The sequence below is a fragment of the Chaetura pelagica genome, unplaced genomic scaffold (assembly GCF_000747805.2).
Source record: "Chaetura pelagica isolate M959 unplaced genomic scaffold, ChaPel_1.0 scaffold114, whole genome shotgun sequence".
In the NCBI taxonomy this organism is placed as follows: domain Eukaryota; kingdom Metazoa; phylum Chordata; class Aves; order Apodiformes; family Apodidae; genus Chaetura; species Chaetura pelagica.
Genome location: NW_009952968.1, coordinates 334,857 through 349,232, shown reverse-complemented (window position 1 = coordinate 349,232; position 14,376 = coordinate 334,857). Strand labels below are relative to the sequence as shown.

The 14,376-nt window shown below is 49.3% G+C and overlaps 1 protein-coding gene across 1 annotated transcript; it reads left to right on the top strand.

Moving 5' to 3' along the window:
- The first annotated feature begins 7,676 nt into the window (after nucleotides 1–7,676).
- On the top strand, nucleotides 7,677–11,791 carry GLYCTK (glycerate kinase). The gene is made up of 4 exons (XM_009995805.1): nucleotides 7,677–7,963; nucleotides 8,313–8,464; nucleotides 10,214–10,389; nucleotides 10,886–11,791. Exons 1-4 carry the CDS (start codon nucleotides 7,677–7,679, stop codon nucleotides 11,789–11,791), a joined length of 1,521 nt encoding a protein of 506 aa, XP_009994107.1.
- The last annotated feature ends 2,585 nt before the right edge of the window (nucleotides 11,792–14,376 follow it).

Below are 14,376 nucleotides of genomic sequence, written 5' to 3'. Positions count from 1 at the left end.
GGCTCTGGATGTCACGCTCAGGGTCCCTGTCTCCCTACACCTCTTCCCTTAAAAAGCTGAAAAGTTCTTCCTGGGATATAACAACACCTTAGAGAATCTCCCACCCCATGAAGACTTCCAGCCCCCTGCTATTTTAGATGTGGAAGAACAAATCTTGTGTCACTTTGGTCTTCCAGAAACTCGGAATCGAAAGAAAAAAAAACAAAACCAAAACATAGGTGCCTTCAGACATTTTAATTGCATCATAGTCTCCAGAATAGAGTTTTGATTTTGCTCTTAGAATATATTGCCCTCCTGTGGTCAAACAACAGTAAGTCTGGGAACTGCTGTCACAGGTCTGCCTGCACATCATTCAAACATGCTCAGTTACTTTCTGTGCTGGTATGATTTAGTGAAACAAAAGTCTTTTCTGAGGTTCCTTGCTCTTCCTGTTTTCTTACTGGAGTTCTCTGTTACAGGTTTAGAAATCTAACCTGATTCACCCTGTCATGCTGTGCTGGGATTGGCTCATCAGAGTGATTCACCAATCTTTACTTTGAAAAGGAGACAAGATTTTCTCATCAGAGTCTAGGGAGACTCAAGAAAAGACTTCTTGGTTACTTCCCAGGGTCTCAGGGTCAGCTGCCCCATTGCAGGTCAGTTCCAAACCTACCCCTGATTTTCATCTGATGGGAGATTTCAGGACAGCATGCCTGTTGCCCACTGTAAATGGCATGATCAAAGCCTGGATTATCTCATGTGGGCCCTGAAGGTGACTCACCAACACCACCATAAGACAATTTCCTTCAAAACACCTACAATACTTAGCTAGGTTTTAGAGTTGTATAACACCGTGGGTTGTTGATTTGATATTTTGTCACTCCCTTTTAATTCCTTCTTCTGCCTTTCTTCCTAATAATTGGAACTTAGTTTGTCAGTTTATACCAGGCTGGAATTTATCTGGCAGGATAATTGAATCTTCTAGGAAAATGTCACATTAAGTAGGATTTATGGATAATGCCCCTGCAAAACTAGTTATTTGGAAAAAAAATGTTTAATTGCTGCTTGAGTAATAGTGATCAAGTGCAGTCATTCTACCCATGCATTTCTGTATTAGATCCCATCATAACCTCACAGTGCAGACCCGTGTGTGCTCACCTGGGTGGACATGAATTTCAGAGGTGCTTCTGGACACTGCTCAGGTTAGTGTATTTCTCTTGGACTCTGCTGGGAGTGATGATTCTGGGTGGGTGATGGTTATGGCTGAAGGCTTGTGTGGAGGACTCGTGTCCTACAACTTGACATCTCTCCATGGGTTCTTCAAACTAAGCACAAACCCTGTCCCTGCTGTTACAAGATAGAGTCACAGAAGTGTGAGGAGAAAGGACCTTTGGAGCTACCTGCTCCACCCTTCTTCTCAGTACAGCACCATCCAAAAGGGCAAGATCAGCTTGGCCATGGTTTGTCTAATCAAATCCTGAGAACTGCCTAGCATGGAGACCACATCTTCCCAGAGTGGCCTGATCCCAGTGTGACCCTTTGGATAGGGAACCTTTTGCAGATGTCCATTGTGAGCATCCTGACTTGCAAATTGTGGCCACAGCTCTTTATACTTTCTGCCACTACCAAGAAGTGTTAATCTCTGATGTCTTTCAAACCACCCTCCAAGTAGTTGTAGCTGCTATTAGGTTGTTCCTTGGTTGGTTTCACCACTTGGTTCCCAGCCTGATGCAGGGGGATCCTGCCTCAGCAGCAAAACTTCACACTTCTCCTTGCTGAGGTTGAGGTTTCTGTTCTGTTGGTCCTGACCTTCAGTTTATCACAGTTCCTCTGGAAGGTGTCTCCAACGACACTTCCCCCAGATGAGCACTCTGCAGCCTCCTCCAGGTCACTAACGAAGCTGTAGGGTGACATGAACCCCAACAGAGTTCCTGTTGACTGCCAGCTGTCAGCTGGATCCCAGGCCACTGATTTCTACCCAGTGGTTGGGCTGTTTTTCAGCGAGTCTGAACAGTGTGTTTGCCCAGCCCACCCTCCTTCAGCATGCTCACCAGAATGGTGTCCAAACCCTCACTGAAGTCAAGGTAGATTACAGCTGCCACTTTCTGCTTTCCCCATAGCCTCTTGTCTCAGCATAGAGGGCAGCAGTAATTGTTATCCTGTGACTGATTAATGTTCCTGGCTCCTTCTCCTCTTTTGTTGTTTCCAGCTGAGGAACTCATAATTTTTTACTATTAATCCAAAGAGCACGACCTTATATTTAGCAGTACTGAATTTCAACCCCTTTCTATTATTCCAGACCTCAAGGCTGGCAACTTTTCAACTTCTCTAGAATACTATGATTCTTCCCTGTATTTTAAATGACTCTCAACTTTAATTGCAAGTTGACTCAGAATAGGGGAGTTTGAGAAATTACAGCATGGAAGGAAGTAGACTTGGCATGAACTTGGCTTCAGGGTAGTGCTGTTCTGCATTGAGCTACAGAAGGATGTTTCAATGAAAAATTTTTCTTCCCTGCAATCCCCAGTGCATGGGAAAATCAATTCCAAAAGGTATATAGGGAGTGAAGGGAATGTGACCTAGAAAAAATAGTAAGATGCATATGTCAAACCCAGTTAATTTTTTTTTTCCTAATGATACTGATCTATATATATAAAATGCTGAACAGAACACTTATCTTCCTTGTGTTTGGCCTTGGGCTACACTCCTCATCAAAGGCAAAGAGACCCTGTTGACACTTTCCTGGTGAGTAAATCAGTCATGAGAGCAACATATTTCTTTTCCAAGAAACATACAGAAAGCCATGTCTTGGAAATTAGGATTCCTGGATTTCCCAGAGCTCAGCATATTCTTGAAACAAAGGTATTCAGACTCCATCCTACTTTCTCCCTTGCCTGCCTGGAAAACCCTCTGGTCTCATTGTATTGCTTCTGTCCACCATCATCCTCTTTCCCAGTTATGGATGCGGGAGCACCAGGGTGAGCAGGGGCAGAAGGACATTTCCCCCTGTCCCTACACACCCACTTGTGTTCTGGACCCTTCAGAGCCGACTAGTGATGAGTTCCTCCATCCAGGCTGCAGACATTTTCTGTTTTACAGCATGTAAATGAGGCAGTGCAGTAATTTTATGCAAATCCATGTGCAGATTAAAAAATTAATCAAATTCTGAAATTTTCATTTGAAGAGATTAGTCTTGAAAAATCCTCCTTCTAATCCTCCCAGAATAGTCACTTGGAACAAACCTTCACTGCTTTGTTTTGCTCCTGGGTTCAGTGCATCTCCTGGAAAATTTTCTCATAATGCTTTTGGGACCATCTGGAGCAGCAAGTTTGAGTTTGAGCAGGGCTCACCAAGCAAATTAAAGTTGATATATCAGATGATAGAAGAGATGTGTCAGTAAGTGGAAACATGGGAGTTTAGGGCAGTAAAATCTCTGCTCTGTTGTACTTCATAGGTAAACTCCCAAGGTAATGCATGAAAAATGGAAGGAAGCCTTGGTGAGTCTAACGGTAATTTATGTACCAGGAGGCCAGAAGAAAGTCATGTAGCGAGAAAAACAAGTAGCAGGAGACCCTGTTAGGACTTGCTGTGTCTGATAGTTTACTGGTGTAACAAAGACGTAATCCATCTTTTGGAGCTTGAGCTCAAAATTATCCTAGAACAACTGGGGGTTTGATCCAGTGCCATCTCCAATTGTTTCTAAGCCTCTCCGGCATTCTGGAGTTGACCCTGGACACAGTGGACCAGCCACCACTGCCAGACTGGGGGAAATCCAGAGATGTCCCAATGACATTAAAATAAACTAATTTTGGCCCCTGAACACCTCAGTTGAATTAGCCATCCCAGAGCATTAACATACAGTCTCCTCCCATCTGGCAGCACCTGAAACACTTGGGATGTGTGACTGGGTTGGCCTGCAACAAGTCCAATTGTCCCAACTTGAAGACAACCACAATCCTGTGATACAAACCCTTGAACAAACTTTCAGACACAGTACCTGGAATAGCTCCAGGCTCCCCAGTGATGGCAGACTGGCCCCTAGAAGGGAGTATTTTTCTGGCTTTCAAGTACCTGCAAGGGAGAGAGATGCTGGCTCATTTTTCTCACTGCACAGGCATGGCCAGCTCATTTGGTCACTGTTTTCCTCCCCAGTGTGACTCCAAATTTGTGGCTGAGACTGTGCCCCCTGTGTCCCTGCTTTTGGTCTCGTGCCACCATCCAATTTACCTGGCAGCTTACCACATTTCTGCCCCTGGTGCTGGATTGTTTCTGTCTCCCTCTGACTTTGGCTCCTTGCCTGCAGGATTGCTTTTATTAAAAAGTTAATGAAAGGTAATGCAAACGAGCTCTTTGCCTGTATTTGATCACAGTCCAGCTCCTCTCCCTCCCTCTTTTCCCAGAGATGGTGAAAACGAGGAGCTGTGGTTTTGCTGCTTTTTGTTGTGAGAGTTAACAGAGGAAATTTCTGCAGGCTTAGGAGGAGCCCTATGAAGAAGGAGCTTATAATGGTAATGCACGCAGACAAGTATGTAGATGGTGAACGTTATTCATCAATGAAAGCTGAGGAAGTTTTCATTTAAAGGGGATTAATCTAAATCCCTTACAGTCCTGCTTTCTTGGGAACAGGCAATTCTTAGCATAATTCCTCTCCTAAGCTTAGTGCAAACTTCTAGAAATTTTTCCAAAGGACTTTCTATACACCAACTCCAAATTATCTCCTGCAGGGACAAAGGGAAGGTGTGAAACCTGAGCCCCACTAGTGCCTACAGCATGTCACCTTGTATCCATGCAGAAGAGAGCTTGTTCATCCCCAGCCAAGGTTCCTCCCAGCCCACAGTGGGAAGAAGAAAATGCAGGGATGAGAGGATGTCATTTCCCCACGTGCAATGCTCAGCAGCTAACTGGCAATTACATTCTTTCTAGACCCACCATCCGTGGATGGAGTCTGAGAGCTGCCATTTGGGTTATTTTGCTTTCCAAGGCTGCCTATGCCTTGGTGTGGGGTCATGTTCAGTTCTCTTACCTTCTTTTTAAAGCCTTAGTAAAATGAGTAGGAGTTTTATTATTTTTTCTAATACCTGCAGTGGATTTCATAGCACTGATTTACAGCCGTTCCCTGATGACATTTAGTACCCGGTGCCTCAGACTGTATAAATAAATTACATAAAAATGGATTTGTGGCATCATTAGCAGCACCCCCATTCCAAGGGGGGCCTCCAGTGAGCCTGCATGTCTAATCAGAGCTGACAAGAAGCAGAGTTACACACTGAGACCTCCTGAGCTCATGGGGCTGGGCCAAATTCAGCTCTCTTTTGCATTGATGTAAAGTTGGATAACCTCTGCCTGCAAGGGGGTTTTACACCAGATTTACTCTGCATTTACACCTGAGTTCTGAGATCAGTGTCAGGCAGTGTGCCCTCAAATCCCTTGAAGGAATGGAAAGACACGTGCTGACTCCAACAGGCTCTGGATCAGGCCTCAATGGTTAAAATATAATCTGAGTTCAGAGTGCAGAAAATAGATTACATGCCTGCTATTGTAGGGAAGTGCTTTCCAGAGCAAGCATTAGCAGTATGTACACAAGTGCTAGATGAATGAAGCTGGCATCTATTTTCTTTCAGCTCCAGTAGGAGAGGACTGCTTTTAAACAACTCCTGCCTGCTGTGTCGTGTCTGGAGCTGGAGCTGAGTGGAGCCACCAGGAGGGCACATGTGACAGGATCCACAGTTGCAGGTCTGGTTATGCTCAATTCTCCAGGTCTTCAGGGTCAGCCATGCACAGAAACATCAAGGCAGAGCCTGTTAAAAGCTGTGGGGCTTAAGTTTCTTGAACTCCTCTGGCTCCATTTAAGCCTTTTTTTCCAACTACTTCTGCAGACTCTGTGTGGCTCAGATGAGGTGACCTGGGACATGATGCACCTCTGTTTTGTAACACCTTCCTCTCATTGCCCTGTGCTGCCAGGTGAATGGGAGACTTGCTGGGAACTGGGAACAGAGATGCTTATCTCAGTTCCTGAGGTGTACAGCTGATTTCACTCGTGTTAGCAGGGTTACTCTGGCCCTCATTTTACGACGGTTGAGGCCTGGTGGCAGCACCAGCTGCCATGAAGTTCGGGAGTTGAGTAACAAAGTGGTCAGGACACCCTGTCTTCTATCTCTCCTCGTGCTTGAAAAGCCAGTCCTGACCAGTATCTAAAGGTAGTGTAGATAAGTAGTTTAACTGCCCTGTGTTCTGCCTTTGAATTCTGTTTCTCTTAAGCACTGAGCCATTTTTTTTCTTTGGCAAACCTGTGACTCTCTAGATAGTTTTATATGCAAGTCCCTTGACCAATAGATTTCAGAGTGTGCCCAACTTTCATTTCCTGAGAAGGTCCTTGTGTGGAGGTTTTCACAGAGCTTTTGGGTCCTTGCAGGAAAACAAGGCAGATGTAGACCCAGAGGAGCTGCTGGAGAGCTTGTCTGGCTTAATGATTAACACTTTGCAATGCTCTGGGAGTGTTAGGACAAAGAGACCTCTGGACTCATGAGCTCTCCCAGAAGAAGCCAGCCACTGGCCTTGCACCAAAACACATCCATTTACTAGAGAGAGAATTAACTCTCTCAGGTAATTTGAATGGGTCTGTGATCAAGTGTGTTGCCTGGGCTGCCTCAGTCTTCTGGCACTCTGCCTTAATTGCCTACATCATAATTGCCGTGAGCAGGAGAGATGCAGATCACACAGATCTTTGATCCTGGGAAACCAGCAGTGGAACTTGCTGCCAGTTAATGGAGAGAAAGAGAAATGTTGGAAGGGAGTAGATGTGTGCATGCTGGCAGGGGCTGCATTTCCTCTGTCACAACAAGCATCTGCCCTTGAGCAGTTGAGATCCTATGGTCCACACTCATCTTTGTTGTATATAATGCTAATATTCAGTAGAGACTAACTCAAATGGGAATTCACAGACATGGCAACTTGGCCTGGATCTGAACTCCTATTTGGGCTCTAAATGTGATTTTAATGGATAATGAGAGGACTAAAAAATAAAGGCGAATGAAGCTTTGTGTTAATTTGCTGTTTGGTGGGGGAGCCTCATTACTGGTCTCCCTGTGGCCACCAGCAGAAAGGAATCAGGCAGCCAGCAAGTCTGTTTTTTCTCCAAAGCTCATGTGTGATGCTGCAGGGACACGTGGGGCAATGTGCAGCCAGAGAATGAGATCAGCATTTGGCTGGCCTGAGAAAGGGAGTTAGCACAGTGAAAAGCTGTTCCCCTCAGATGCCCTGCTCTCTCCAGGACAGAGAGCAGCTTCTACAGTCTGGAAAGGTGTCAAACACTGTGCAAATAGAAATGATGGCTTGCCAGTAGCAAACCTACAGTGAAAAAGAACATGGCTGGCAGGGCTCACCTTCCCTGCAGGAGGTGATGGGATTGCAGGGGGACCACAAGCTAGCAGGTAGTTTGAATGTGGCACTGTCCTGCCTTCCCACCTGCCTAGGGAGAGGTTTGAAAACACTGCTGGTGTGTCACCTTCATCTAGAGGAAACATGAACTAGAGCTCCATGGCTCATGTTATTGCCTCCCTGCTCTCCCTGTGACAGTTCTGTCTCTTCTGCTAGTGTTCACCTTCCCTTGCAGGTTGGAGGGTGGAAGTGTCCCAGCTCTCAAGGCCTTGCCAGTGTCAGCAGAGTGTGTACAAGCCCACCCCACTGCCCTGGGCAGCATGTCCCTCCATGAGCACGCACTGTACCTCTTCCGCAGCGCCGTGGGCACTGTCCGGCCAGCTCCCATGCTGAAGAGTGCTGTGAAGCTCCAGGGAGGCAGATGCCCTCAGCTGCTGGTGAAGGGCCAGGCCTTTCCAGTGAAGAGGGACCTGTACCTGGTGGGTTTTGGCAAAGCTGTGCTGGGAATGGCCGCGGCAGCAGAAGAGATCCTGGGAGACCATCTTGTTCGGGGAATCATCAATGTGCCGCTAGGCATCCAGGAGAGCCTGCAGCGAGTAGGATTGCAGTAAGAGGGGGCTATTGTCTGGACAGTTTGTGGAGGGACAGGCTGCCAGATTTGTCCTCTGTGGGATGCTGGTGTGAATCCCTTCAGTTCTTTCCAGCTGCCCTCGCTCTGGTGCCCATCCCATCCACCACATTGCCCTGGGGTTCAACATGACCCAGTGGCATTAGTGACAGAGCCCAACACTTGCACTGGATGTGCTGCCTCTCGCCCTAGGGAAAAGACTCAGCAAAGGCCACCTCCCTGTCCCCATCACTCACCATGCACCAGGCCCAATTCCCTGCTGAGTGACAGCCTGGCTACCTGGGTTGGTGCACGTGTCAGTGGTGTGATACCTCTCTTACCTCACCAGGGAGATGCTCCTGAAGCCACACAGCAAAATCCAGGTCATTGAAGGTGCCAAGAACAATCTCCCAGACGCAGAGGCTCTGAAGGGAGCAGTTGCCATCCAAGAGCTGGCTGAGGGCCTGACTGCAGAAGACCTGCTCCTTGTGCTCATCTCAGGTATCATGGGGAATCCAGGGAATGGACTCTGCTCAGGGCCCTCCAGCTGCCTGCCCACATGTGGCTGTACAGCAGAGAATCACTGTGTTCTGCTGGCCCTGTCAGCACTGACATACCTCTGGGATGAGACTGAGAGTCTGTGAGAGAAGAGAGACTGAGCTGTGCAGTCTGGTCCCTGTAGTTGTGCCACCACTGTGAGATGACACGTCTGGGCACAGCCTACTAGCTGCTTTCACCCCTTACCAAGATGATGCTTTCTTCCTGTCCTCTCCTTGTATTTGGGGATGCAGACTTGGAGAAGCAAGCACCTGGGGGACTTGCATGCTCTGAATTCATGCAGGCTTGTAAATCTGTGAGCTAAGATTTGGGACTGATCCTTCCCAAGGCTTTGCTGTGTCCCAGCCAGTAGAAATGAGGCCCTCAGGTTCTGATGCAGTGAGCTGCATGCCTTGCAGGGTCAGCCCTGAACACCCCCAGACCCTGTCTGCTGGACCTCCAGGCTCTCCCCAGAGCCAGGGCTGTGTAAGGAAGGTGGATATTGTGCATCAGAGGGATGCAGTGACATCACTCTGGCCTGATCTCAGCTGAGTGAGTGGGTGTCACAGGGCAAAAGCATACAGGGGCTCAGAGCAGCTCTGTAAACCCACTGGTCTCCTCTGCTGAGTGATTTTCCCTCTGGTTCCTCTGTGGATGCCACAACCCAAGCTGGTGCAGAGAAAAATAGTGCCACTAGGCAAACACCCAAGTGACTGGTATCTAGCTGTGCTTCCCAGGGATTCCCCTGGGCTTCCTCCTGTCCTTTGGCTATGGGGATCTCCAAGAGACTCCTCAGCCCTGCAGGGAGCCTGTACAGGATCTCCCCAGGGCTGCAGCTCCCCATGCACACACACTCCCACACAGCAGCCGGTCCCTGACTGCTCCTGCCTCTCAGCTAGATCCCTGGCTATTGACTGAAACAGGCGTTTGCATTTGTTTTTCTTGCTCATCATGTTTTATTGATGCTGATTTGTCTCAAACCTCTGAGACAGCTTTGCCTTTTGACAGTAGGTTTCAGCTGTACTTCTTTACATGTTCTCTCAGATCTTTCTACTCGTTTTTTCCATCCATTCCACAATTCCATTAGAACCTTTTTACTTGCCTCCTTTTCTGCATTTCCAGTGCTCACTTGTATCAAACAGGATTCCCATCAATGAGGCTGTCACCCTGGACTCCCAGTGTGCTCTGTTTCCTTTTCTGTTTCTCTCTTCCCCGTTCCTTTCCTGCAGGACTAGAGGAGTGCAGTTCAGCACTTTCTTATCTTGCTGCAGGCGTAGCTGGTGTTTTTACACACTGTCCTGAATAAGTGGAGCCAGCAAAGCAAGCACTGTCTCCATCTGCTCAGCACCAACTGCTGTGCCAGTCATGGAGGCTGTGCTCCCCCACATCCAGGCTACCCTTAAAATCAGTGTGACAACACGCTCACAGCCTGATGTAGCAGGGACAGTCATTGCCAGCCCTTCTCTGTCATCCCTGCAACACCCTGGTCTGGTGAGGTTTATGCTGCCTGGGTGAAGTGCAGCTGACTGCAGACAATGCAGGGCAGCACTGAGGAAAGCCTATTGGTGAAGACAAATTCTCCAGAGATGTTAGTATAGTTCCCCCTCCAGTGACCTCTGCCTTCCCTCTATACACTGGTGAGGTAGGAGGAAAGGCTGCTCCTGCTCAAGCACTGGACAGCCTCGGTTTCCTCCTGTCTCTTCTGCGTCCTAGGGGGTGGATCGGCCCTCCTGCCTGCTCCCATCCCTCCCATCCTCCTCCAAGAGAAGGAGAAACTCACAAAGATGCTGGCTTCCCGAGGAGCTGCCATACAGGAACTGAATGTTGTCCGGAAGACTCTGTCCTTGCTGAAGGGTGGAGGGCTGGCCCGGCTCGCATACCCCGCACAGGTAACGCACAGGAAAAGCCTCTGCTTGCCCAGAGATCACCCTCTCCCCTCAGGGAGGCAGAGATGGAAGAGGGGAAATTCATTCTTAGCAAATGTCAGCTGTTCTATCACAGCAGTCAGCAGACCCCAGCCTTCTCCCAGCAGGCACTTCCAATGGGCTGGTGCTCCACAGCAGTGCTTTAGGGGGTGGCTCCAACTCAGGGCTTCCCTGGGGACTGTTCTCAGTATGTGCCATTGCCTGAAAAGTGCAGTGGTACAGGTTACATCTTCCAGTGCAGTGGTCCAGTATCAAAGACATTGTAGATCTGTGGGTTTTAAACGGCAAGGTGACTCTCACAGGACTGTAAAACAAAAATGGACCAAGATCCACCCCCATTTCCATCTTCTTTGATATGTGAGTGGCACAAGCGTAACTCAAAGCAGCACTTATGCCAGGGCTCTTGTGTGGTTACCTGTCTCTGCCTCCCAAAGTGATCTGTGAGCATTTCTCTTGGTAGGTGGTGAGCCTCATCCTTTCTGATGTGATTGGTGACCCCCTGGACATCATAGCGAGCGGGCCCACTGCCATCAGCTCCCACGGGGTCCAAGACTGCCTTCAGATACTCACCAAATACAACCTGCTGCACAACTTGCCCAAGTCAGTGGAAACAGTCCTGTCCAGCTCTCCCAGCAAGCCCGCTGCTCCAGAAGACTACTCCCACGTTTGCAACATCATCATTGGGTCCAACAGGCTGGCTCTAGATGAGGCCCAGCGCCGGGCCGAGGGCCTGGGCTATGCAGCCCTGGTCCTGAGCGCAGCCGTCGGCGGGGAGGTCGGGCGCGTGGCCACGCTGTACTGCCAGCTGATCCAGCTGGCCTGCCTGGGCCTCACCGGCCTGGGAGAGGGGCCCCTGGCTGATGAGGTGAGGGGGAATCTCCTGCAGCTGGTGGCAGAGCTAGAGATCCCAGGTTTGAACCTTGCCGAGTTTCTACAGGCGCTGCAGAGATTAAGGCCTGAAAGACCAGTCTGTATCCTGGCTGGTGGAGAAACCACAGTTCAGCTTCAAGGAACTGGCAAGGGAGGGAGGAACCAGGAGCTGGCCCTACGTGTGGGGCTGGGGCTGCACAGGGCACAGGCCACGGTGGGCAGTGGACACCCTGGGAGGTGTGAGATCATCTTCCTCAGTGGGGGAACGGATGGGCAGGATGGGCCGACGGAGGCGGCGGGAGCCTCCTGCAGCCCAGAGCTGGTGGGGGAGGCTCTGCAGGAGGGCCTCAACGTGGAGGCCTTTCTCAGCAACAATGATTCCTACACGTTCTTCAGCCAGTTCCAAGGTGGCCGTCACCTCCTGGTGACAGGCTTGACGGGCACCAATGTCATGGACATCCAGGCCATTTTAATTAGAGCTATTGAGAGATCATGAGAGCTCCCTCTGCAGACATCCAGGTGCATTCCATTAGGACTGGGGGGAAATGAAGGCATCAACACTGCAGACAAATGTAAACTATTTAAATTAAGGCTCCTTGTCAAGAGTACTAATATCTTTGACAGAAAGACTCCGCTAATTAGACATGAGTGGATGTCCACAGCAGAAGCAAGTGCTTGTAATTGGGATCAGAGGAAGGTAAGAGGTCACATTTCGGACACAGAGGCTGGATTTAACACTTCTGCTGAGAGCTGCCACTCCTGTGACTGTTTCAACTGTAGTTCAAAGATGTGGGGAAAGCAAGGCAATGGTACAGCTGCCAGGAAGAGCCCTCACTGTGGCTGTTGCTCCTGCAGTGCCCCCAGCTCAAGAGCAGCTCATCAGGGGGCTTTTTCAGGTTCACAGAAGTGCATCACAGAGACTGAAGGATGTAAAAGTAATAGCCAGGCCTGCCCAGCTGGAGGCATAGAGGTGCTGGAGTAACATGGTGGGGACACCCAGCACTACCAGTGCAGTGCCCTGCAAGGCAGCAGGAGCCTCCTGCAGCCCAGAGCTGGTGGGGGAGGCTCTGCAGGAGGGCCTCAACGTGGAGGCCTTTCTCAGCAACAATGATTCCTACACGTTCTTCAGCCAGTTCCAAGGTGGCCGTCACCTCCTGGTGACAGGCTTGACGGGCACCAATGTCATGGACATCCAGGCCATTTTAATTAGAGCCATTGAGAGATCATGAGAGCTCCCTCTGCAGACATCCAGGTGCATTCCATTAGGACTGGGGGGAAATGAAGGCATCAACACTGCAGACAAATGTAAACTATTTAAATTAAGGCTCCTTGTCAAGAGTACTAATATCTTTGACAGAAAGACTCCGCTAATTAGACATGAGTGGATGTCCACAGCAGAAGCAAGTGCTTGTAATTGGGATCAGAGGAAGGTAAGAGGTCACATTTCGGACACAGAGGCTGGATTTAACACTTCTGCTGAGAGCTGCCACTCCTGTGACTGTTTCAACTGTAGTTCAAAGATGTGGGGAAAGCAAGGCAATGGTACAGCTGCCAGGAAGAGCCCTCACTGTGGCTGTTGCTCCTGCAGTGCCCCCAGCTCAAGAGCAGCTCATCAGGGGGCTTTTTCAGGTTCACAGAAGTGCATCACAGAGACTGAAGGATGTAAAAGTAATAGCCAGGCCTGCCCAGCTGGAGGCATAGAGGTGCTGGAGTAACATGGTGGGGACACCCAGCACTACCAGTGCAGTGCCCTGCAGCCCCTCCCACGCCCAGGTGCCTGAAGTGACAGACCCAGAGCCCAGCATGACACACACCCAGCAGTGCAGCTAAGAAGCACACTGGCCGAGAGCAGCATTTCATCTTGGACATGTGACAAAACCAGTGCACAGTGACAGTGACACAGAGGGTGGTGTACCTTCACCATGCAGCATCAGGAAGGGATGACTAAGGTACAGTGGCAAACTAGATGTGTATAGTCCTTCTCCAGCCTCCTTCCCTCTGCAAGGACATCTTCCCCGCTGATCCCTGTTGGAAGAGCCTCCATGCCAGCAGCTATAACCTTTCATGGTGGTGTTTTCCAACTGCCCAGAAAACAGTCATGCATCCAGCCTGAGCCTCTGACCTTTTTGCACTGAGGCAGAAGTCACTGTCACTCTGATTAACTCTGCTAATTCCAAAGAACAAAAGGCAAGGAAACCTTCCTGCTCAGCTCTCCTGACCCATGCTGCTGATCAAAGGGCAAAGCTGCCAGAGCTGGGCTTTGACAGGGAGCCTTCCCCCACATGCATGAGGATGCAGTGGTTGTGGTTTCATCACCTACTGCAGTGCAATATGTGGGAAAGCAAAGACAAGCTAGGTTTTCCAGGATGTGGAGCTGAATTTCAGAAGGGCTCCACCTGTAGCAACAGGCAGTGTGACAGTTTTGGCTGGATATTCAAAGAAGCAGCTCAGCAGCCAGTATGACCCAACACATCCGGCTCATTTTGACTATCTACCTGTTTGTTACAGAGCCTAAGTGGGAGCTGAGCTCCTTTGATAATCCAGCCCTAATTTAACAGGACACGCTTGACTCAGACTCTTTCTAGACAGACCAACCTACTCCATGTGGCTGATCTCATCTTGTGACATAAATATACCATCCTCCCAACACCACGAGTCATGGTGTCACACCAAATAGTCATTTTGCACCCTGCTCCAAGATGGATAAGAGGGCAGATTTTTGAGGAGGATGTGACACCTCCTGCTTTTATTTTGAAGCCAGTATCTGCCAAGCAAGAATGTCAGCAGGAGCATCACAGGGCCCAGCATCAATGCCAGGCTGGCAGCAGGGCTGCCTGGGCCACAGCCCAAGCGTGGTGTCAAGACACAAGCCTGGGGATTTCAAAACCCTGGTCTGATCCCCATGGTTTAAACTCATCCACGCATCTCATTTGCCCTCCAAGCCTTAAGGTCTTCTGTAACATGCCTGAACTTGCTTACACTGGCAAAGGGCTTGGAGATCTGCTGGGAGGAACCTGCCAAGCTTTACAAAGCTCACTGTGCCCCTGCTGCAGGAGGAGCTGCTTTGTAACCGGTGTTTTT

What these genes read in the sequence shown, in the direction of transcription:
- GLYCTK (XM_009995805.1), top strand. Translation starts at nt 7,677, where the DNA reads ATGTCCCTCCATGAGCACGCACTGTACCTCTTCCGCAGCGCCGTGGGC. An exon ending in CTGCAGCGAGTAGGATTGCA is followed by an intron (nt 7,964 to 8,312) that starts GTAAGAGGGGGC and finishes TTACCTCACCAG; the next exon opens with GGAGATGCTCCTGAAGCCAC. An exon ending in GGCTCGCATACCCCGCACAG is followed by an intron (nt 10,390 to 10,885) that starts GTAACGCACAGG and finishes TTCTCTTGGTAG; the next exon opens with GTGGTGAGCCTCATCCTTTC.